Below are 22,253 nucleotides of genomic sequence, written 5' to 3'. Positions count from 1 at the left end.
AACAGGCTAAGAGGAAAGAGAATCCCGTAACTCAGTCTATTGCACTAAATGTTCCTAGAGACCTAGGAACAAAATCCAAACTTCTTCCCATCCTTCCTCTTTCCTTGAGGATCTTTTTTCTTTCTTCTCCATACTTTAATTTCCTTAAGAAGCTGGCTGCTCCTCTGTATTTGAGGGCCTAGAGAAATACCTCAAAAAGCTACCTACAGTGAGCTGGATATTATAGATGTGTGTAATGCATGTTTCATTATATTTCCTTGCTTTAATTTGTTAAACAGTGTTAATTTACGTTTCTCCATGCTGTATCTAATAAATTACAAATCAGATTATTTCTGTTGCCTTGCAATCACCATCTTCTGCTTTAGGAAAATTTGCTGACAGTTTTTACCTTTGTTTCCAATTATATCTTTGGTATGTAGGGTACCTTAGTTCACACTGGTAACTGAGATAGTTGTCTTCAGATTTATCAGTTCATAGAACTATGCTAACCCTGCACAGTGGATTAGTAATCATTTATATGTCACTTTGCTTATCTGCTTTAAGATAATCATCACAGAACGTATCATTTCTCTCTCTCTCTGGCAAGTATTTTAATACTGTCTATCTCGTTAGACTAATGTCCTTCTTTTTTTTCTTTCTTTTTTTTTTTGGCTGTGCCGCACAGCTTTTGGGATCTTAGTTCCCTGACCAGGGATTGAACTTGGCCCCTCGGCAATGAAAGTGCCGAGTCCTAACACTGGACCACCAGGGAATTCCCTAGAATACTGTCCTTAATGTTTAGAAATGCAATTAGTTAATAAAAAGTACTCTCTGAATATATTTCTGGACATTTAAGGACGCTATTCTAACAGCATAGATTCATTTTACTTGTTTTTAGTACTTCATATAAATAGCATGCTACAATATAAGCTGTGTTGTACTGTATGCATTAATTCATAAGGTATAGTGGGCTATAACAATACAGTAGAACAGGGGTGGGGTGAAAGGAGAGGTCCACTTGGCAGTGTATGCAACTACTATATCCATTTACTGTTTACATTTACTGTTTTCTATGAAGCCTTACTAACAATGGTTTAGGCTCTTCCATATAAAATGTGATCACATTTGGGAAAAAAATAGTGTGAGAATATTCTAAAGGTAATTTTGGGTTTATTGACCTCCATAAGTGTAAGGTAGACACCAAGAGGGTAGGAATTAGAAATGGAAAGGAGTAAATTATAATGTTTAATATTTTCAGTGGATATTTTTATTTCATAGAGAAAAAAATTAGAGATTTTTAAACACCTCTCCTTCCCTTTTGTCCCAACTTAAAAATTCTATATAGATAAATTCCTCTTGTTTTGTGGAAATATATAGAATACAATGCAATAGAAGTAAAAAAATCACATTATTCTTCCAGAACAACCATAGGAGACTTCTCCCACATCATCTGTTCTAATGGCAGAAATGGAGAGACTAGCCCTAGTGTCCACTGCAACTGTTGTGGTATCTTTTTACTCAAAGTGGGAGGTACTGGCAAGTGAACTGTAATTTATACGACTAGTTTGATGATAATGTTGCAATAGGAATGATACTTAGAGTGAGTAAGCAATGAACAATAATACCTGATTGTGTCTGATGATCTGAAAAACAGATTTTCCCAGAACATGAACAGAAATCTGAACATGATTTTCTTCAACTTTTGGGGATTTTAAGAAAGGTTTTAAGGTATCGCAGATACCATCTTCACAAGATGATGCATCAAACCTGACTCTTGCTGATCATCATATTTAACTTTCATTCATCTTTATCAGTATACTCTTGTACTGTGTATTGAACTCATCACCTGTGTGATCCCTACAGTGTGATTTCAGAAAAACGGTACAGTTATTTGCCAGATAGAAGACAAGTTACATAGATCAATATTGTAACTATATCATTTGTACTGAATTCATGAAAGCATAACCTATTATGCACGTAGACACAGAGACAAATACATAAGTTAGGAAGAAGTTTGTCTGTTTCCTCAGGTTACTCTATGAGAATAAGATTGGTCATGTTATAAAGTTTGGAGCCCTTTCTGATGCGTTTTCTACAATGAGTGAAATAATGTAGGTACAATTATATTTAATTTGGTCAGTGCAGGGATACTGTTTTCCTATTTTAGCTATAGGTGTGTATAACAAAGTATACATTCAAAACATTCTGAAAGAGAATGGGTGGTTGACTTCACAAGAATAGTATTCTTAATTGTAGAATCCCAGAAGTCCATATAAACATAGAAATCAAAAATTTTGTAGTTTTCTAACAATAAAATACTAATGTGTTATAATTATATCAGACTCATTAATTCAGGAAACAAATAGGATAAAACATAGTTATTTTTTACTTTGCAGAATATTTTAGAAAAAAAGTAGTTAAAAACTACCAATTTTTAATATTGGTATGAGAGTTTGTTTCAGTTTACATGTTGTTTATAAGCTAGAAAATTATCATAATCCAGGCATTTTTACCTCAGTAACTGTATATACAATAGCTTGCATGCTTTTCTTGTTTTGGGGTGTGGCTGTCCTTTTCCTTATAAGCCATTTTTCTCCTCCTTCCCAAACTTGGCTGACTCTGTGTTTTAAAGACTTAGTTCACGTATCACCTTGTTGAGGATTCTTCTCCTTTCTGGATTGGGTTAATTGTCCCTTCTCTGTACGTTGATTGCATCCCAGGCATAGCATTTGGCACATTGTTTTGTAATCATTTGTTTTTCTCCCAGGGCTGTAAATTCCCCTGATACAGGTGGTACATATTTCATTTCTGCATCTCCAGTGCTTAGCTCAATACTTGAAACATAGCAGTTGCTCAGTTTTTATTAACTGGGTTATTTAAATAAAAGAAGGTAAAGGAATCATTGTATAAATTTAAAAAAAATTAAGCATTTATTGGATTCTACTTTTAAAGAAAATCTGAAAACCAGAAAGGCTGTACATTCATTACAATATCTTCACTTCATATAGCAGATGATGTTTATTTCTTCCTTTAGGTGTTTACTGTTGGCAGAATTTGTGCTAATCGTACCAGAATTTACCATGAACTGAAACATTTTAAATTCAAGCTGTACCAGGAATGTTGCTCCATTGCAAAGACAGAAGAGGTTGAAGATGAACAGGTTAAAGAAACAGTGGAGAGAATTTTCAATCAGTCAAAAGAAAGTGGCTGGATTAAGGAGGTAAGGTATTCAATATTGAAGAACCATTTCATCGAGTAGGTTCTGGAGCCTAATTTTGATCAGCAAAAGGATACAAATTCTGAGAGTAGAAGACAGTAAAATTTAAAAGAGAACCTCTCTTTCTCTCCCTGTCTTTGTATTTTCTCTTCTTCCACCCATTCCTTTCATGCTTATCATTGACCTACCCTGAATAGGTGCCCTGATGTTCTAAGCATTCGCTCAACTCATCAGATAAATTTTAATCAGCAATGATACTGTCCTTTAATGAAGGACCTCTGTCCTTTCAGTTTTATGTATGTGGTTTTCTTTACATATATATTAAGTCCCCTTATTTTCTTTGACAAAGTATAGGACTCACCTCTGCTTGTCTGCTTCCTATCTTTAGAACAGTTCTTGTGACCTGAGAGAGAAGAAGCACCTGGTGCCAATCTGAGGAAAGGATCTCGGCTGCCAGTTCTAATACCACCCACATCCTCTTCTTGAGGACATGGGACTGAGCAGTGAGCACTGTAACTGGAGATCAAGGGGAATGCAGAGGTTTCAGGCCACGGCACTGATTTTGATTCCCCCATATCCTGTTGATCACTAAATTTGATATCAGGGATAAAGTGGGGGTTTTGAAGAGTGCACTGGATTCCCGAAGATCTGCTGGCAGCTCATAAGCTCTGGTCTGCTCACAGAGCTTTTAGAATTGTTATGGTGCATGGAAAGAATGCTAAAATGATTGCAATCTTCTAAAACAAGTCTAGTTACATGACTGTATAAGAGAGAACAGATAAGAGATTTTCAGGCAACTCAGTATATTTAATCTTAAAAAAAGAAAAAGGCTGACTTGAGATCCATTGCCTGCGTTATTTATATCATAGGGAAATTTGTAAAAGAAAAAAATAAAAAGAGAGCTTAGAGAATACACTTACGAGCAAAAGGAAAGAAAATGAGAACAACAAAACAGGAACTTCTTAGGACATTACAAGTTCCACAGAGGTCTCCTGGGCTGGTGAATGACATCAAGATTGGTTTCCCTTTTGACAATTATCTGCCCACCACAAACCACCACCCACTGATCCCCTTGCCTGCCCCCCACATCTTGACCCTTAAGTCGTCTTGCTCTCATTTTTCTCTCTTCAGCTTTTTATCTTTTACTTTGCTTCCACTTCTCTCACTTCCAGTTCTTTCCTCCTTATCCTTCTCTGTGCTTTTTCATTTGCCTTGGGGAAGAGCCATCACTTACCCAGTAAGTCCCAACTTCATTTTCCTTAATGACATTAAATTCTTAAGTGCTTTTATTGATGCATTTAAGTGTTGCCAACCCTCTCCTGGAGTTGAAAGACCTTTTGGAACACTGCACTCTTAAAAAAATTATGTACTAGGTGTAGCAAAACCACTGTGCATTACATATATTATATAATAATTTCATATGTAGGGAAGAACATTAAACTTCTTGCAGAAAAAAGTAAAAGCATTTCCAAATCACATACCTTAGAGGAAGCTTAACAAGGTCCATGACAACAGAAGGGACCTGGAATAAAAAAAACATTCTTAAGAAAAGAAAGCCAAGTATCACATTATGCTTAAAGAATAACACTTAGCATTGGGCATTGAAGGTATTTCAAGATGGTGCATGTTTAGGACAATGTGCACATTTTTTTTCACATAAAATACCAAAGAACTTCATTTTCTTTTTGAGATCCTTCCTACTTTAAAAAAATTGTCTATAGACTTCCTCAAAAGATTTCCTAGAAACCAAAGAAGTTTATTAGCCATTATAAACCCATATGCAGCTTTGTGTGCTGTGATTAAATTTCAGGATTTATCAAGTACCCTGACATTTTTCAACATCACTCTGCCTCCCCCTCAGTGTGTGTGTGTGTGTGTGTCTTTGAGTAATAGCACTACATGTGTTCTTGTGATGCATGACTTCTTCTTGGCCACAGTTATTCTAACCCTTTAGAATGCCAGGGCTCAGTGCTATTATACTTGAGTGGCCACATCCGTGGCTCTTTCTGCTCTTAGCTCTCAATTATTATGTGAACCCCTTCTTTTACCTTACACAAACTATCTGTTCCTGTCATTCCTCCCCCAGCTTGTGTTTCACACCTTGCTTTTTTCCTTACCTGACTCTTCTTCCTCCGAGCATTTTCCTTCCATTATCTCGGGATATCTCAGCATTTCTTCCCAAAGACCTGCCAACTAGACTAACTTCATTCTTCTTATTCTTCCTCCTAACAGTTGAACTAGGAGATCTGTTTTTAACTAATGATATTAAAAGGGTAGGAGCAATTCAAGTGTAAGAAAAGAACAAATGATAAGAAAATTGTAATACAAAATTATAATAAAATGAAAATATATAATAAACATAATAGTAATATATGTCTAATTCTAAATTAGAGCTGAAGAACAGAGTATCATATGCACTGGCAAATTCTAACAAATGTTTTTTCTTTAAGAAGAGAGTGCCTATGATGATGGGGTTTCCAGGGAAATTGAAGACAGCATTATTGGGATGGGGTGGTGAATACATAACACCAGGAAGTGAATAAAGTGTGTCCATAGAAGTATCAAGTTTCAGTTCCTATCACCACAAGCATCAGAGTTATCAGGATCCTCCCTCACTTTACTGGGAGTAAAACCAGAGCTCATAAGTAGAGTTAAGAAACCATTAGGTCAGTTCATCTCCTCAGCTGAAGGAAGCACTCTGAAATCTGTCAAGCTTGAAATCTCCAAATCATCCCAATTCCTCTCTTCTCTTGTCTTGCCCTGGTCTTTACTCTCCACCTTCATTGCTGTCACTCAAATTTAGGCCCTCATTACCTAAATTATTACAGTAGACTATTATAGTAAGTAGTTGCCAAACCATTCTAGACTAGATGTTTCACCTTTTTTTTCCCCAAAAAATACACCTCAGATAGTGTCAATTTCCTGCCCTAACACCTTTGGCAGTTTTCCATCGCCTGTCCCATTATTGCTAAACTCTCATTTCATACTGCCTCTTTGGTTCAGTCTTATCTCTCTCAATTCCCCTACAAAAACTCAGATTGTAGTCAAATCCCGTACTTTCTTGTCTTGTCACTGTTGTGTGGACTTTTGTCTCCTAGAGAAAACTCTCCACCAAATCGTTGCCTACCAAATCTTTTTCCCCAGGACAGCTTAAATGTCACTCTTTCCTGGTCACCTCAGCTAACCATAACCTCTCTTCTGAACCCACGTAACAGTGTCTATACTTCTTTATGGCACTTGTTATTTGTTGTCATTGGTGAACTCTGTTCTCCTTAGGGGCAGGGAAAGCAATTTTTTTAATACCCAAACAGTCATTAGCAGAGTATTTGATATATGTTATGTGTTCAGCAAATTTTTGTTGAATAAGTTATTAAAGTTGTTATGTTTTTACTATAAATATGATAATAGAAAACTTATAATTTATAAGAAAGTTATGAAATTAATAATAATGTTCATTTTGATCTCTTTCCAATGCTTTATATGAATTAGAAATGCTTATTTGAAATTGAGTCCCTGTTCATAATAAAAAGATTTTTGTTCACAATTACCATGAGATTAACTTGCTCCTATTTGTGTCTGTAGATTGAAAAGGCCTAGTTTATCTTCACTGCTTTGAGTAAAATAACTAGCTTTTTTATTGTATACACAGAAATACGGTCAACTTCAAGAATATCTCAGTTCTGCGGATTACTTTCAAGATGAGAAGTTTGACTGAATTGTAACACATTTCCTTCAGAGAAGATTTTATAAATTCCTGTAAATTTGAAGATCATGAGTCTTGTTTCTCTGTATCATGTGACATTTATATATTTTATGTATAGGTTCATGGCAAAATATCTTGTGTGAAACATATGTTCATCTTAATTTCCATGAAATGGCACTCTACAGTCTAATAAAACTTTTATCCGCTGTACATAGAAAACATAAGCTTAATCATTGTTAAGTGTATTTTAAAGTTATATAACAATGCCTTTATAACATACGACTATCAAGTGAATGAGCTGTTCATGTACTGTCAGTTTAATAGAAAAACACTGTATTTAAAGAATGTATTTAGACTAACATCTATACGTATTTATTGCTGAATTCCTGCCCAGATCTGTTTATTACCCTTTTGCAGTATTTTAAATGATCTTCACTAATATATTTTTTACTACTGTCATTATCTAAATCAGTGGGCCATGAAAGAAACATCAGTGTCTCATTCAATTCAGTTTCCTTGCCTCAGAATCAGACTGTAGCTTACCCATTTTAAGTAGAGGAGTGCTTTTTCTCCTCTTCCAGAGTTTCCCTTACGAATAGATTTCAGGCCTCCAGAGTCTTCCAACCCTCACATTCAGGAATAATTTCATGATATGTATTTTCATGCTTCATAATGTTCGTTCTTTTTCCTATCCAATTTTGTCTACAGGTTAATGATTTAAGATGTAGTTTATTTATTTTTATCCATTACTTTTCCCACATAACTATTTATGTTAGGATCAGAAGATCTCAGAGAGACAAATTCAGCCAAAAATAGTTTAAAAGCATATTTTGGCATCTTCATTGCTTTGTACATCTACATTTTCACTTAATATAAATATAATAAAGTAAATAATAAAGTAAAATGGTTTCAGAGTGAACAAATGGACCATGTCTATTCTGTATCTTTAATTCTTAAAAGTGGTATTCTCATAGGATCCAGTTCACTGTGGAATTTTATTTATTTATTTATTTTTTACATCTTTATTGGAGTATAATTGCTTTACAATGGTGTGTTAGTTTCTGTTGTATAACAAGGTGAATCAGCTCTGCATATACATATATCCCCATATCTCCTCCCTCTTGCGTCCCCTGTGGAATTTTAGATACTTGTTTCTTACTTGAAGTGTTGGTTGAACCTAGCTTCATCTGTTATGTGGTTCATGGAATGGACTTCATAACAAACTGCATACATTAAAAATTGCATTTTATTAAGTCCTTACGTAGAGATTACTTAATATTTTCTGCAATTAATTTTCCAAAATTATCCCTATTATCATTGTAAACAAAACAGGGAGAAAGAGCTTACAAAGTTGTGAGAATACTGATGCTGATGTTTCATGTGAGGAGTGCATACCTTTTTAAAAGTGTGAAATAGAAATTTCAGTCACATATCTCTATTATTCTTATTTTTCTGTCGTATGGGAATAATCCTTAACTATATGAAGCCACAGTTGAAAGTTGAAGTGAGTGTCCAAAAAGATGCAAGGCAGAGTTTAGAGGAAAAGTGATAGTCAAGTGGGAAGGGTGAAGGATCATGAATGATTTGTTAAAAAAGAAGTCCAAGAAAAGCAAGGGAATGATCTCCAAAGTATCTCTGATGACCCGGGAAGCATCACTTCTTGTATGTGACACTACAGACAAGCTTGAGCCAGCTGAAGAGTGAGAGTTCCAACTGAAAGTTTTAAAAATTAATTTATTCTTTTAAATAGCATGCATTTAATTTGTAAAAATGAAAGCACTAATGATTTTAGGGACTTATGATGGCAGCTGACCCAGTTCCCAGATCAGGCATCGTGTTGGCTTGAAGCATTTTTCCTATTAGAACAGCATTCTGACTGTCGGTCAGGAAATGCTAATAGGTAGCTTTGCTGATGTCTAAGGTCACTGCAACCGGGCAAGCTTCTTCAGTAGGTGTTTGGAGAGTACAAGAGGCTTTTATGTACATGATAACACCAAAAGTATGGCAAAGAGACAGGCTGTCAGGAAATGAGAATTAGCATGGATCATGGGGCCAAAAGCAAGTAGTCTAGAAGAAAATAGAAATGTTGAAAAATTAGAATTAACTTTTGCAGGTATTATGACATACTGTATTATTTTATCATCATCATCATCGTTGATATCATTGATTCTATATAACACAAAAAATAGTTTGTAAACTTATAAATCTCACATGTCTATGAACTTTTTAGGTCTGGGCATTTATTACTATAGTGTTAAATTCTTTGTGTTAGGTAGCTATGGATAGTAGAGATGATGAGGAACACAGATGGACAAATAAAAAGGAACTAATGCTTTAAAAAAAAATCCATAGAGCTATTACAGAAGCTTTAGAGATATAAAAGAGGGAACAGTTCCATAAAAGGGAAAGACAAGGAAAAAAAGAAATGTTTATTTTATTGGCAGCTGTATGTAATTGACCATATTTTCTCACTTGTCTGCTCTCATACTCAGATGAGTAGTTCTATTCACTACTCATTTCTTGGAGGTATTATAGGACTTGCTTAGACTCCAGCATGTTGATTGAGGTGTAATTGCAGCCCTTGAGCTATTTTGGGTATAGTCTGGTTTCCCTGTAACTCTTTTCACACTTGATACTGAGGCAGCAAGTCCAGTGGTTAAGAGAATATAGGTTTGAAATCAGCCTTGAGTTTGAGTCCTGATGTGTTACTTCCTAGTTAGCTTAAGTAGTTTAATTTCAGTAAGCCTCAGTTTCCTCATTTATAAATGGGGTTAATAATACCTCTCCCTCAGGATAGCTGGTGGATTAAAGGAGATATATGTGAAGTGCTGTGCTTGAAACAGTGACTGTAAATAAACAGTAACTGATGTGAATGGAAATGAGGTTGTGGATGATGATGTCAGCTTGAAATTAAATGGCTGTAAAGGGTAAATTTGTACAAAAGACAACATAAAGGAGTGTCCTACAACACTAGAATATAGTATGAAAATGTATTAAATTGTTGTTTGACAAGTTTTTAAGGTGTGTCCTTGCCTAGCTTAGAATTCAAAGTTTATGTCATTTAGGAATAGCGGATTTGACCAAAAACTCTGTTATTAATCAAAACCCGTGTTACTGCAGGACTGTAGAGTGAACAGTAAATTTTAATTTAAATATTGAATTTTTTCTCTTTCATCAAGTATGATTGCTGAATATAAAGTTCCGGTAGTAATAGAAAGAAGATAATGTCTAATGAATACACCTTTTTAAAAATCAAATATAAAATGATCAAAACTCCTTCACTTTTTAATGACACCTCATGAGAGAGTTCTGCGTACAAATTTGCATACCTAACAAAGGTATATTTCTGCCTTTCTCCATGAGTGGTGAGGAACTTAGCCTTGGAAGGGACAGAAAGAAGTATGTTCCAACGAGAAGTAAAGTTATATTCCATCAGAATGCACTTGTCCCAAATTCCAAAGTAGCATTCCAGGATTTGTGAAAATAAAATGAACTAATGTAGGCCAGCCTATCGAGAACTAAATTGTAGATAAATCCAGCCTTAAAATGTTTGCATTGATCCTACCCATTCACTTCTATCCACAGCTCAGTTTGAAGCAGCACCATGTTACTGAGATGCCAGAGTTGGTTTAGATTAACAAAGCCCCATTGCTTGAGACCTCAAATCCAAACGACTTCCAAGTTAGGATACACAGAATATTTATGGACCTGACTATACCAATCTTGCACTCACCTTAATTTATTCTCCATAATTGATAATAATAAGCAGAATCCAATATACATTTTGAGGTCTTAAAGGTAGGATTATCTGAAGATGAGGGGACAACAGTCTGTGTCAGAGATCTATTTGGTTTGTGTTAGTAAACTTTTTGAAACTCGACTGCTACATAATGATTTTCCTCATTGTATATGTAAATCAGACAGCTATGGAGACCCCAGATCTTGCATTAGGTCTGTCATAGGCAATCTTGTATTTTCAAAGAAATCTTTTTTTTTTTTTTCCTTTCTGGAACTGGTATTGGTAATTTCATCATGGTAAACTATTTTAGTTATTCTTACTGATATGCTTATGATCACCCAGATTGACTTATCCAGAGACGTACAAAGCAGGCGGGCCAGGTAGATAGACACCGGCCTGTCCTTTAGGAGCTAATGATGTGATTTCTTCTCCTCTCCCTCCTCCCCCCTCCCGCAACGCGCACACACCCTACGTCTCCCTGTGACACTCTTGAACATCTCCTCCGTGCTCACCCAGCTCTCGCTAGGGTGCCCTGGGGTGTCATGGACAACATACTGAAAAATGAAAATGACATCCTCAGGGGGGCGTAACGGAGGTCTGGAAGGGAAAATACATCCCCTGGCCGGGAATTTCTTCAACATTTCGAGCTGGTGAAGTAGTCGACTAGAGGTTGGGGAATTTCCCCAGCCTTCTCCCCCGCCCCGGAGCCGAGGCGGAGGCCGAGCTGCGCGCGCCGCCGCCGAGATGCGCAGGCTTTGGGATTCACCTCTTCAGCCGCTGGGAGGCCCTCTGTGTTCCCCTTTCCCCGGCGCCGGCCGCCTTGCTCGCCTGTGCAGTGGCACCCGCCTTCCACCAGGGAGCCTCGGGCGAGCGCTCCCCCCCCCCCCCCCCCCCCCCCCCCCCCCCACCCCGCAGCTCGCTGGCTCTCTCTTTCTCCCTCTGTCTCACTCTCTCTCTTTCTCTCCCTCTCCTATCGGAGCACAATGAAAGCCTGTGTATCGCCGTGACTCCGGGCTGCGGAGCCAGTGTCAGCCCAGCGGCGAACAACAGACGGGAAAGAGAAAGGAAAAGACCAGCTACTTTCTTTTCCATCTCTAAAGCGGAACAATCCAAGAGATAGAACCACATTGCTTATTGCGAGTCCAGACCCTCAGATCCACTGGCCGGGGATGGAATGTACAAAAGTGGACAGAAAAGTGGCTGGACATGACTCGGTGCAATTTGCTGGAAGTTTGTAAGTTTGACCATCGTTTGTAAATTACTCTCGGAGGAGTTTGTCTCTCTTGATAACTGTATTAGGATCGAGCCGGGGGTGAAGACTAGGAACGTAAGCGGGAAAGAAAAAAATGTGTTGAAGGATCTCTCTCAGTGGCTAGTGACTTCAGACTGCTTTCATTTAAGGCTGGGAAACCTTAGAGGGAATGAGGATTTTACTGGTGATTGGATTAGCCGAAGAAAAAAGCATGGTCCAAAAGTCCAGTTACTGGTATTAACAATTGAAAAGCTGCCTCCCGTTCTTTGGGGAGAGGATCACATCCTGCAGTCCCCCAAAGGGGAGAAAACACCGGAGCAAAGGGAAAGGGAGGAAAAAATTAAAAGCCAAAGGACAGTATCTCTTGATTTTTGTACGTTTTGAACATTGACTTCAAAAAGCTTCTGAAACAGCACTTTTTTTTTTTTATTTTTAACCTGAGGAAAAGTAAAGGCCGTGGGTTACAGAGACCATGGTAGAAATGGGTTTCTCTGCAGAAACATCCCCATAAAGAATCTTCCAAAACAACTAGGTGAGGGGGAGTCCAGCTCTGTATTAATACCTCTCACAATTCCCTTGGCTGTCTGTTCCTGTCTCTCACTTGACAATCCCTGAATTCTTGCTCTTACCCCCAGATCGATCGTGTGTTTACAAAGTACCTAGTGGCTCTTGTCAGCTTGGTGGGGGGAGAAAAACCCCACTAACTGTCCAACTTCTCCAGAGCTGTCAAATGCAATTAGAGTTAAGTTGATCAGGGTTTGTTTCCAACTTACGCTCTGCGATTGGCTTCTATTCTTTCTCCTCACCCTCTTTTACTCCCTCCCCTCCCCCATACCTTCTCCACTACTCCCCCCAACCTCTGAAGACCTCTATTCATGTGGCCCTGAACACTGAGCGCACATTGTCAACAGCAGATTTGCCTGCACTAACCAGCCATAGCCTCCTTCCACCTCACCATCCCAGAGGCAGCAATCATTGTGTCCAGTAAGATGGGGGACACAGCGCCCCCGCAGGCCCCCACAGGAGGGTTAGGGGGGGCCCCTGGGGCGGGGCTCCTTGGAGGGGGCTCGGTCACCCCGAGAGTGCACAGTGCCATCGTGGAGCGCCTTCGGGCACGGATCGCCGTCTGCCGCCAGCACCACCTGAGCTGTGAAGGACGCTACGAACGGGGTAGGGCCGAGAGCTCAGACCGGGAAAGAGAGAGCACCTTGCAGCTCCTGAGCCTCGTACAGCACGGCCAGGGGGCGAGGAAGGCTGGCAAACACACCAAGGCCACTGCCACTGCTGCCACCACTACAGCCCCTCCCCCGCCACCTGCTGCCCCTCCTACAGCCTCCCAAGCGGCAGCGACAGCGGCCCCACCGCCCCCACCAGACTATCACCATCACCACCAGCAGCACCTGCTGAGCAGTAGCAATAATGGTGGCAGTGGTGGGATCGACGGGGAGCAGCAGCCACCGGCTTCAACCCCGGCGGACCAGAGGAACTCGGCCCTGATTGCGGTAAGGCACCTGGTTTTCTCCCGATTCTGGCTGTGGTCGTGTGGACTTTGGCGAGGGTAGAGCTGGCCTCGGCCTGATGTAGAGTGGACGGCAGTGCAAAGGGCCAAGATGCCACCTGACTACCTCAAAGGCTATTGGGTGTCTTGTTTGTGAGGTGTTACTAAACCCTTACTCGTCAAGTTCTGCTGGTGTTCATTCATGGGTTCTCCTCCACCTGTAGAGTATTCCTTAAGTGGTAAGCAACTTGAGTTTTCCAGAGTTTGCTCTGGGGTCCATAGCTTGCAGAAGAATTGGCTACGAGCGGCAAGATCTGAGCCATTGAGGAAGGTCTTGTCTCAGGAAGCCTCCTGCTTTGGCGAGCCAGCACTGATTAGGCCCAGCAAGCCATGCTTAGCCTGAAAGCATTTGTTTAGCAGTCCAGATGACCTTTAGCCAAGCCTTTTCCTTCTTGTCCTATTTCCCCTTCCCTCTTTGAAGTGGCCCTTTCTCCCTGGGTCAGGAGAACATAAGTGGTAATCTCTAGCAGAGCAAGTTCCCTGAGCGTTCCCTCACTCAAAAACAAAAACTTGGGGAAATAGCCCAGAGACTGGTGAGGGAGTGTTTTTACAAGGCCTGCTCCCTGATTTCTTACAGATTCCCCCACTGTCCCCATCTAGCTTCTTGCCACAGACACTTCAGTCAGATACTGCCCACTTACAGCCTTCACTAAAATGGGCAGGCGCAAAGGGGCTGTTACCATGCTGTCATCCTAGAAAGTGCCTTGTCTTCAGCCATTCCTGGTGACAGGACATCCAACCTGAAAGTTGTGATTAGGTTTCTGGCTGGAAGTTCCTCCTTAGAGGTATAGACACACCTCATCCCAGAGCGGGTAGCCCTTGACTCATTAGTTCTTGGTGCTAGTCCAGGTCAGGTGACTGCCAGTCGTGTGCTGGCTTTCCCCCCAAAGCTGCTGGGCCCATAGCCTCAGGGTAGAAGGTGGAGCCCTGCCCTGCAGCCCTGCAGCCCTGCAGCCCTGCAGCCCTGCAAGCTTCCTCCATTTCTGAGTTCTGTGGGGATTCGGAAGTCCTGTGTCCGCTAACAGCACAGCTCCAGTTTGCCCAAGCCAGCCCTAATGAAAGTGAGCAACAGGAAATGGCCATGCAAGCTGAAATGTCCTCAAAAAGCCCAAAGGAGAGGAAGGCACTGCGTTGAACTCCTTCTCCGAGGGAACTTGAGAAGGAGCTCTAGGGAGAGGACATCCTCCAGCCAGGCCCCTAGGATGCTTCTCTGTGGGTCCTCCTTATCCCTGGCCTGGGTCTGTGATGGTTGAAGTTTCCAGAAAGTCTGGGGACTGTATTGGTGCTGTTCTATTCCACCACACGTTTTGCTTGAGATGCCTAGAACTGCAACTTCCTGGCGCCAACTCCAGACGAAAGATAACTGCTAACAGTTAAACTGCCCAATGTTTGTTGTTTTATCCTTGGATACAATTAGCCTGTGGGGTTATATTAGTGCTTCAAGGCCTAATTTCCTCTCCCTTCCACCTGCTCTATCCCCACCTCTCCCTGGAATTCCCTAGGACAGCAATGAGAGTTTGTTTCGTGAAAGAGACATGTTGAGGTAAAGGGGGGTGGGGCGGGTAAAGAATCACTCAAATGGAGAGAAGAATGAGGTTTGTATGTGAGTGTGTGTGTCACTGGCATCTGCAGCCAAAAGCATCTAAATGCCCTGATTGTCCCCAGTAAATTTATAATCTGTCTGCAAGTCTCCCAATAATACCGCCTTGTGTGCTTCACAGTCTCCTGGTAAGTGTTTCGGGGGGTGATACAGGGAACCAGGCGCCCAGCCCTTCTCAGTGGAGAAGACAGATCTCTGTCCTGGGTGCCAAGATGGGATGTGGCCTTCACATCCCAGCCGCTGCAAGGAAGGTGTCTGCTTATGGCCTCGTTCTTTTGGTTTTTGCTTTTCTCCCACTTGGAAGGAAGATGAGGCTGCCTCTTTTTCTTGGGGGCTTGGGTATGCGAATTGAAACCAACTTCAGTGGTTATTGTAACTTTACGACGATAGCAATATCCATGCTGGGAGGAAGTGAGAGCACCATGTCTGGCCTTTCCCGACTGGAGGCTTAACTGCTGCGAAAGGTGGCTGCTCCTTCACTCCTGTTCTGAAAGGGAATCTGCTTTCTCTCCCCTAACTACCAGCCATCTCCTAAAACATCCCCTTAGAGGAGCTCCCTCCCCGAGTGCCGAGAAGATTGATGAGAGGTGCAGTGTGAGTTAGGAGTAAAAAGTCCAGTTTATTTCTGATGGTGGCTTTTCACTGCAAACCTGTGCCATTGCAAGGGTTGATCCACCACCCCCCTTTTGGTTATTGGAAATTCCCTTCTCCATTTTAGCTTCTAAATTTGGCGCTTTGTTACTCAGCATGGTACTCAGAGATGGTGATGCAAGTACTGTATTAACCTGATAACATTGTGTCTGAAGGGAGGCCTGGGCATTTGGGAGTGATTCACTAAGCCTGTTAAATCTGCAGGTCTCACTTTGCTCAGGATCCTCTTATTTTCAGAAACACCATCCATTTAAAGGGGACTTTGCGCAGAATGGGTGTCAGAATTCTTTCTTAATACTGTGTCCATAACTAGATTTATTTCTGTCTGGGTGTGTTGAAGGTATCCCTTTAATAGTTAATTCTTATGCCCTAAGTGACCATACATGTCCTTTGGAGAAAAGGAGAGAATATTGATCATCTAAAACCGAATATGCACGGTGTCCTCAGATGAAAGCCCTGTGTCCTGCATACCTGCTAGTACAATGCCTTGTATATAGTCAGTAATATCTGAATGAGGGTGGAAAGGGAACTTCTGTTCTGTGGGATAGTGTTGTCTTTGAGGGGTGTGATACTACAAGAAATATATAATGTCTGAGATTTTCAATAGCCTGAGTTTCAAGAACAATGCAAGAAATAAACCTCCAAGCTGGTTCTAATTCTGTCCACATTGAGAGCCTAATTCTGCAGCCCTTACTCAGCCAGTTTCTTCATTTAACTCAAGTGCAAGTTCAGGGGAAGCCCCATTACTGCAGAGATTGCAGGAACAGGGCCTTTAAAGAGGGCCTGGATTGTAAGGGTTTATGCAGATCTGCATTTCTGACCACTTGGAGCAGGCTTTAGGCACTAAATCATTTTCTGGTGAAGTATGTTTGAATCTTTGAATGAACTGTGAAACTGAATAATTGCTGGTCCATGGAACAGAAAGGTTTAGAGCTTCCGTGGTGCATTATTAATCTTTCCCTTTTGCCTGAGACAAGCTCTTTTTCTGTTGCTTTAGACTCTGTTGCTAGGCTGGATAGATAAGTTGTTCTAAGTCATCTTTGGCTTCAGAGATTATCTTTTCTCTAATATAGTGTGGAGGAAAGAAAACAGATCAGACAAGGAGACTGCATCCTCGGGGTCTGTGCCTGCGTGATCACTAACAAGCTGGGTGACCTAGGACAAGTTACTTAGCAGTCATGTGTAAAACAGAACAATAATGCTGCCCTAGCTTGTTGAGAAAGCCAATGAATGTGTGTTTTTGAATAGACTCTGGAAAAAAAATAAGCACTGCAGAAATGCAAGGCATTACTAGTATTACTAATAATAAACTACTAGACAACAAATCATAATACCAGTTTTTCCAGGGATTAAAAGTGTACTTAAGCTTTCAGTTGTCTGTTTTAAATGGTGAAATAGCTTTTATTGTAAATAGAGGGGTTGGTATTTCAAATTCAGTGCTGTCAAGATAAGACTGAGCTATCAGAGTACTTAAGTGTTCCCGAAGGTCCCTGGAAATCCTAGTGAAAATGTGCAACGGTGTGAAAGTGTTTAGGGTCTTTTACAGGCCCCTGCACAGACCTGAGCAGCTTTGGAAAGGTGTGTCCCCCCGCTTGTGTCAGGAATATTAGAAAAGTAGTTTGCACAAATGACATGGGAAAGTTAACTATTTTGTCAGCAATAGTCTAAAATGTTAATTGTTAGCTTAAGAAATTCAAACAAGTTAAATCATTGCCAGAGTCCCCTGGTTATTTTTAACTGATAATAATCAAGTTTCCAATTGACAGTTCAAAATTTGAGGGCTGTAGGGTGGGCGTGGGGCTGAAAACAGAAACAATTCATTGGCCAGAGCTGGGTGTCTGCAGCTGTCCATGTGGTAAATATCCTCCGTGGGACAGTGATAGGAGTGTTTACATTGTTTATATGTGCAGCCATCATTTCCTTAAAAACGGACCTATTTTTGTTCTGTTTTCCAGAACAGAGTAATAAAGGGGGAGTTCTTATCTATCCAGAACCTTCCTACTACTTCTTTCCAGTAAATATAATTGTAAGATCTCACAAAGGCAAAAGAGTTCAAGTGGAGAGAGAAGTTGGTACACTCCTTTACCAAAAAATGGGTAGAAAGCTTGTTTTGACAGCCAAGTAATGTTAGTATGTCACCCAAGATGTCTTGCTTGTGTAGGTCAATGTTTATTTATAGAAGGCATCTGCTTTCTTTGAAATAATGTCTTTGCTAGGTGATGCTTATCAAATTTTCCTCAACCTTAAAGTTTAGTGCGGTATGGCTCCCCTCTGCCAGTAAACCTTTTGTTAAGTACCAAGACAAACATGGGTGTCCAAATGTTCTTAGGCATAACAAATATGACTGAAAGAGTGGCCTTGATTAGCTGTTTTTGTTTTTATTGTTGTTGTGTGCATTTGTTTTTAGCACTGCTATTTAATCTCAGAAAGCTTAGAAGGAAATTTGAAAAAAAAATCATCCAGTTCTGCTATGCATGGCAGCGAAACCATTCCGAATGGCTTCTACTACTTCCTTGTACTTTAATCCAGTCCCTTTTATATGATCATAGGCAGAATCATGTTTAATGAAAACAATTCTAAATTCTTTCTTCTGCATTTTCATGATAATTTCCTTTATACTTTAACAGGTTCTGTGTGAGAATAGAGAAATACAGCTAAAGACCTAGTCCCTTCTTACTTACAGGCTAGTCGTCAATCAAGACCACATGGACACAGTAAAAGTACTTAACTAGGTAGAATGGACCAAAACTGATATAGAAAATCAGAGGGAGAGAGGAATAAATATTTCTTGAGCCCTAGAATGTCAAGGCACTTTTATTGTATATTTTATGTGATGCTTAAAAAAAAAAAAAGAGAGAGAGAGAGAGAGAGAGATGAGTAAGCAATATTTGGCTATTTTACAGATAAGGAAACTGAGGCTTAGAGATTTAGTAAATGGAAGAATTTTATGCATAGATTTTCGAGTTTGACCCGTGTTTGATCCCTCCCTCACACCTACAGCTGTATGAGCTTGGGGAGATAATTTTCTTTTTGGGCATCAGTATCTTCATCTGTAAAGTAAAGCTAATATTCTTTAGCGTAACAGTCATTATAGGGCCTGACACATAGCGGGTACTCAAAACATGAGTGCTGTTAGTAGTTGGTAGGAGAGAAAGTCAAACCCAGGCCAGGCAGCACTTTATGGACAATGTGGGTTCCCAGCAGGCCTGGGAGGAGCAAGAGAGAAGGTGGAATGAGGAGTGAGGCTGCTGGGTGCCAATGTGTGTGAACCTTGGGTGTTTGGGAACAGAGAGTGGAGCCTGGCTGACACTGTGGTTGCGTGTGAACAGAGGGGAACACGTGAGGCCGATCCACCTCCTGGAGGGTCCGGAGCTCTGGCAAGAGTGTATCAGAAGCCCTGGGAAATGGTCGAGCAAGGAAGGCTCAGAGGAGTCAGCGTCTGTGAAGCAATAATAATCCTTCATATACTTGAAGACAAGTATTACATTTCCCCTCCAGCAGCCTCTTCTCATTGCTCACTGCCTAAGTGTTCTGTATTACCTATCTTCAAGTCCCTTGAGCTGCTTAATGCCTTGCTATTTACACACTTCTCCCATTCACTGTGAGTTATATACAGCGTGACATGGCCTTTGGCATTGAAAGGAGATGGTTTTAAAAGCACAGTCGCTAGACGCAGAAGAGAAACTAAAAGAAGCAGAACCAACTACACCTCTCTTCTTGGGCTGGCTAGGCCTTCCAGTGCAAATAAGAATTTCCCCCGTGGGTAAAAGTGGGTTCTGTTGATGTTAAACTGATCTTCCCAACAAATGAGTTTATTAACTTGGAAAAGGTCTTTTCATTAAAACAAAACAAAAAAAAATCATAAGCAGAAATTTATGAGAAGCTGTGAGCCCAGATAGTCTTTGAGATTTACTTGCTTTCTTCCTTGCTTTTTAATTACAGGTGGGTTACAGATCTTTTACTAGCCCGAAGGAGTCCGATACTGGTTTCCCTTGTTTGGTCCATGTTCACAGGGCACAGGGAAGGCTCCTATGGAGTAGATGGCTGAGGGAAAAAGTCAACAACTCCTTCCCTCCCTGATTCGAGGCAGGATGCTGGGATACTGACCATAGCTGGAGCGGCTCTCCATCTTTGGATCCTAGCTCTGACCCTTTCCTATACATATCTAAGGGGCAGGTGTGAAAGAATGAAAGCTGTTCTTTTTCCTTGGAGAGGGGATGAAGAGAGAGGTTTATATATTCTCCACAAGGCTTGAAGACGACTAGAGAGTCGGGCCCTACCACAAGCAAATTGCCAAAGGAATGGCCAAGAAATGGGCAAATAGTATTTGACAGGCACTGTGGTCTCTGTGGGTCTTAATAGTTTTAGCAAGTGTTCTAAAATTTCATATCAAGACTGTGGACATGGGTGCTTTTTCGAGTTTGGGGAAATTATCCATGAAGTCAATAAAGAATCATTGCGCAGCTATTCTATGCCAAGAGAATGAATGTATCCATGATGAGCGATTTGATATAGCCTCTGTCTTCTTGGAATTTACAGTCTGAAAGGGGTGGCGGTGTGGTTGGAAACAGAAGTGCTAAAGTCAGCTTGAGGTGGCAAGACATCGTAGCACTTAAGAACCTGGGGTTAGGGTGAGACTACCTGGTTTCAAATCACAGCTCTACAACTTACTAGCTGTGTCTTCTTGGTTCATTTAATTAAACTCTCCAGCCTCAGTTTTCTCACCTGTAAAATGGAATGATAGTGATATAACTAACTACTTTCTGGCACCTAGAATAGGCTCAATACATTTTAGATGTTGTTATTGTTAATGTGAGAAGTGACATAGTCAAGTCAGATTCGTGGTTTTCCCAGCTCAGGATTCTCTCCCCAAAAGGATGTCAGGGATATTTTATGCAAGGGATGTTTTTTCTCTTTATATTTATTTAAAATGGTTAGTGAAGTATACCATATTACCCAGTATATCTATACTATCCCTAAATAGTTTACTATGGAGATGCTGTCTGGGAGGGGTTTACATTTCTATGAAATGGGTTGAATAGTATCCTTCTTCAGAACAGGATCAATTAGTATCTCTTCCATTCCTGGGATTCTAGGACTCCTAATTTAGAACTTGACTAGAGTGAGTGTTTATTTGACTCCTTACTTCTTCTTGAATAAAGGCTGGGTTTCCATTTAGTTGCCCGGGGAGTGTGTAGTGTGGACTGTGTGGGTAAATGAGAAATTTAGACTGTCTATTGAGAATTTGGAATGATTAGAATGGAATAGTCCAAATTTACCAATTGAACTAAATTATTAATTCATACTGACGAGTAATTCTTAAGTGAATCTGGTCACAGAGTCGCAAAGAGTTAGCAGTTCCCTGCTGTGGAGATTCAAATGTATGCTTTTGAAAGCCAGGTCCCTTGCTCAAGTTGCCAGGGAATCAGTTCTCTCACTGCAACCGCACACAAACAGGCGGCACGAATTTGCCCTCTTCCCAACCCCGACCTGGAGCATGTTGAAAATTTCAAGCCTTGATGTGGGTCTTAGCTGGGAATCTCTTCTTTGCTCAGTACCTCCTCAAGTGTGACTTTCCATAAGAAACACGAGGAAAATGCTGCCAAGGCTTCAAAGCAAGTTTCTGTGAGGAAAATTCTTAATCAAAAGCACAGTGTTTCTATGAAAAAGTGACAGGATTAGAATGAGCATAATCTTGTTCTTGGTGGGTGATATTTGGATAAGGACGGATTTCTTGGTTCTAACTCAGAGCAAAGAATGTAGTCAAAACGTTTTTGGTAGTTTCTTTATTCCCCATCATTTAAACTTACATTCCCCTCCTTCTCTTGAAGGATAATATTCTGAGGAAATGTAGAATCAAACTCGTGTTGGGTTTGTTTTGTTTTATATTGTTTTTAACAGTGTTCTTGCTTCTGGAGTCACGGCTGGTTCCTATGTTAATATAGAATCATTAACATTGTTGTTTTAAAAGTTCTCTTTTGTCAGAAATGTGGTTCAGCTTTCCGGCACACTAATAACTCTCACCCACATGAAGCCCAACACCTTGAATTCCTCACTGTACAACAGGCTTCTTTTCAGGTAGTTCTGAAGGATTTGAACAGAAAGTTAATTACATGTCTTTTTCTTTTTTTTTTTTTCCCCCAGAAAATTTACTTAAGGCCAAAGTTTCCTTCAACTGCTAATAACTTACCAGGGGTTTGTTGGATACACAGTATAATCTCTCAGAGTCATGGTAACCAGGGTGCAAAGAAGTGGCTTAATTGAATACAATGTGTACTGTACTGTGTCTTTGGAATGACAATTGCCACACTTTGGTGTACACTGCTCATTTCTGGAGGTCTCTGGAGTCTAAATTATGTAAAAATAAAAACATTCTCTGGCTGAGCAGCTGAGAAACTAAGTTTTCGTTGTTGTTCACGTAAGTAGGCCCATACTTGCTAAACCGGCAAAGGCTTGCCCATTTGATTGCCACACTACACCATGTAATTTCAGACAGCGAAACCTATGAGCTGGTGGTATTATCCCATTTGGTTGTTTCACAGAGGTGTTGAAAA

The 22,253-nt window shown here is 40.4% G+C and overlaps 2 protein-coding genes across 2 annotated transcripts in view; both read left to right on the top strand.

Annotated features, from left to right (window-relative positions):
• The window catches only part of CCDC82 (coiled-coil domain containing 82), a 29,545-nt gene extending 19,704 nt beyond the window's left edge, over positions 1-9,841 (top strand). The window contains exons 7-8 of the mRNA XM_027087804.1: positions 3,014-3,199; positions 6,846-9,841. Coding sequence (XP_026943605.1) covers positions 3,014-3,199; positions 6,846-6,911 — 252 coding nt within the window. The 3' untranslated portion in view covers positions 6,912-9,841. The remainder of the gene's footprint in view (positions 1-3,013; positions 3,200-6,845) is intronic.
• Positions 9,842-11,562: 1,721 nt separating this feature from the next.
• MAML2 (mastermind like transcriptional coactivator 2) overlaps positions 11,563-22,253 on the top strand; it is a 361,367-nt gene continuing 350,676 nt past the window's right edge. Inside the window, exon 1 of the mRNA XM_027087789.1 lies at positions 11,563-13,392. Within this exon, the coding sequence (XP_026943590.1) occupies positions 12,880-13,392 (513 nt within the window). The 5' untranslated portion in view covers positions 11,563-12,879. The remainder of the gene's footprint in view (positions 13,393-22,253) is intronic.

The sequence above is a fragment of the Aethalodelphis obliquidens genome, unplaced genomic scaffold, assembly GCF_003676395.1.
Source record: "Aethalodelphis obliquidens isolate GAN/ISIS:26980383/991018 unplaced genomic scaffold, ASM367639v1 scaffold60, whole genome shotgun sequence".
NCBI classification, from domain to species: domain Eukaryota; kingdom Metazoa; phylum Chordata; class Mammalia; order Artiodactyla; family Delphinidae; genus Aethalodelphis; species Aethalodelphis obliquidens.
The sequence above is the reverse complement of the archived record's forward strand: the minus strand, read 5'-3'. Positions and strand labels throughout refer to the sequence as shown.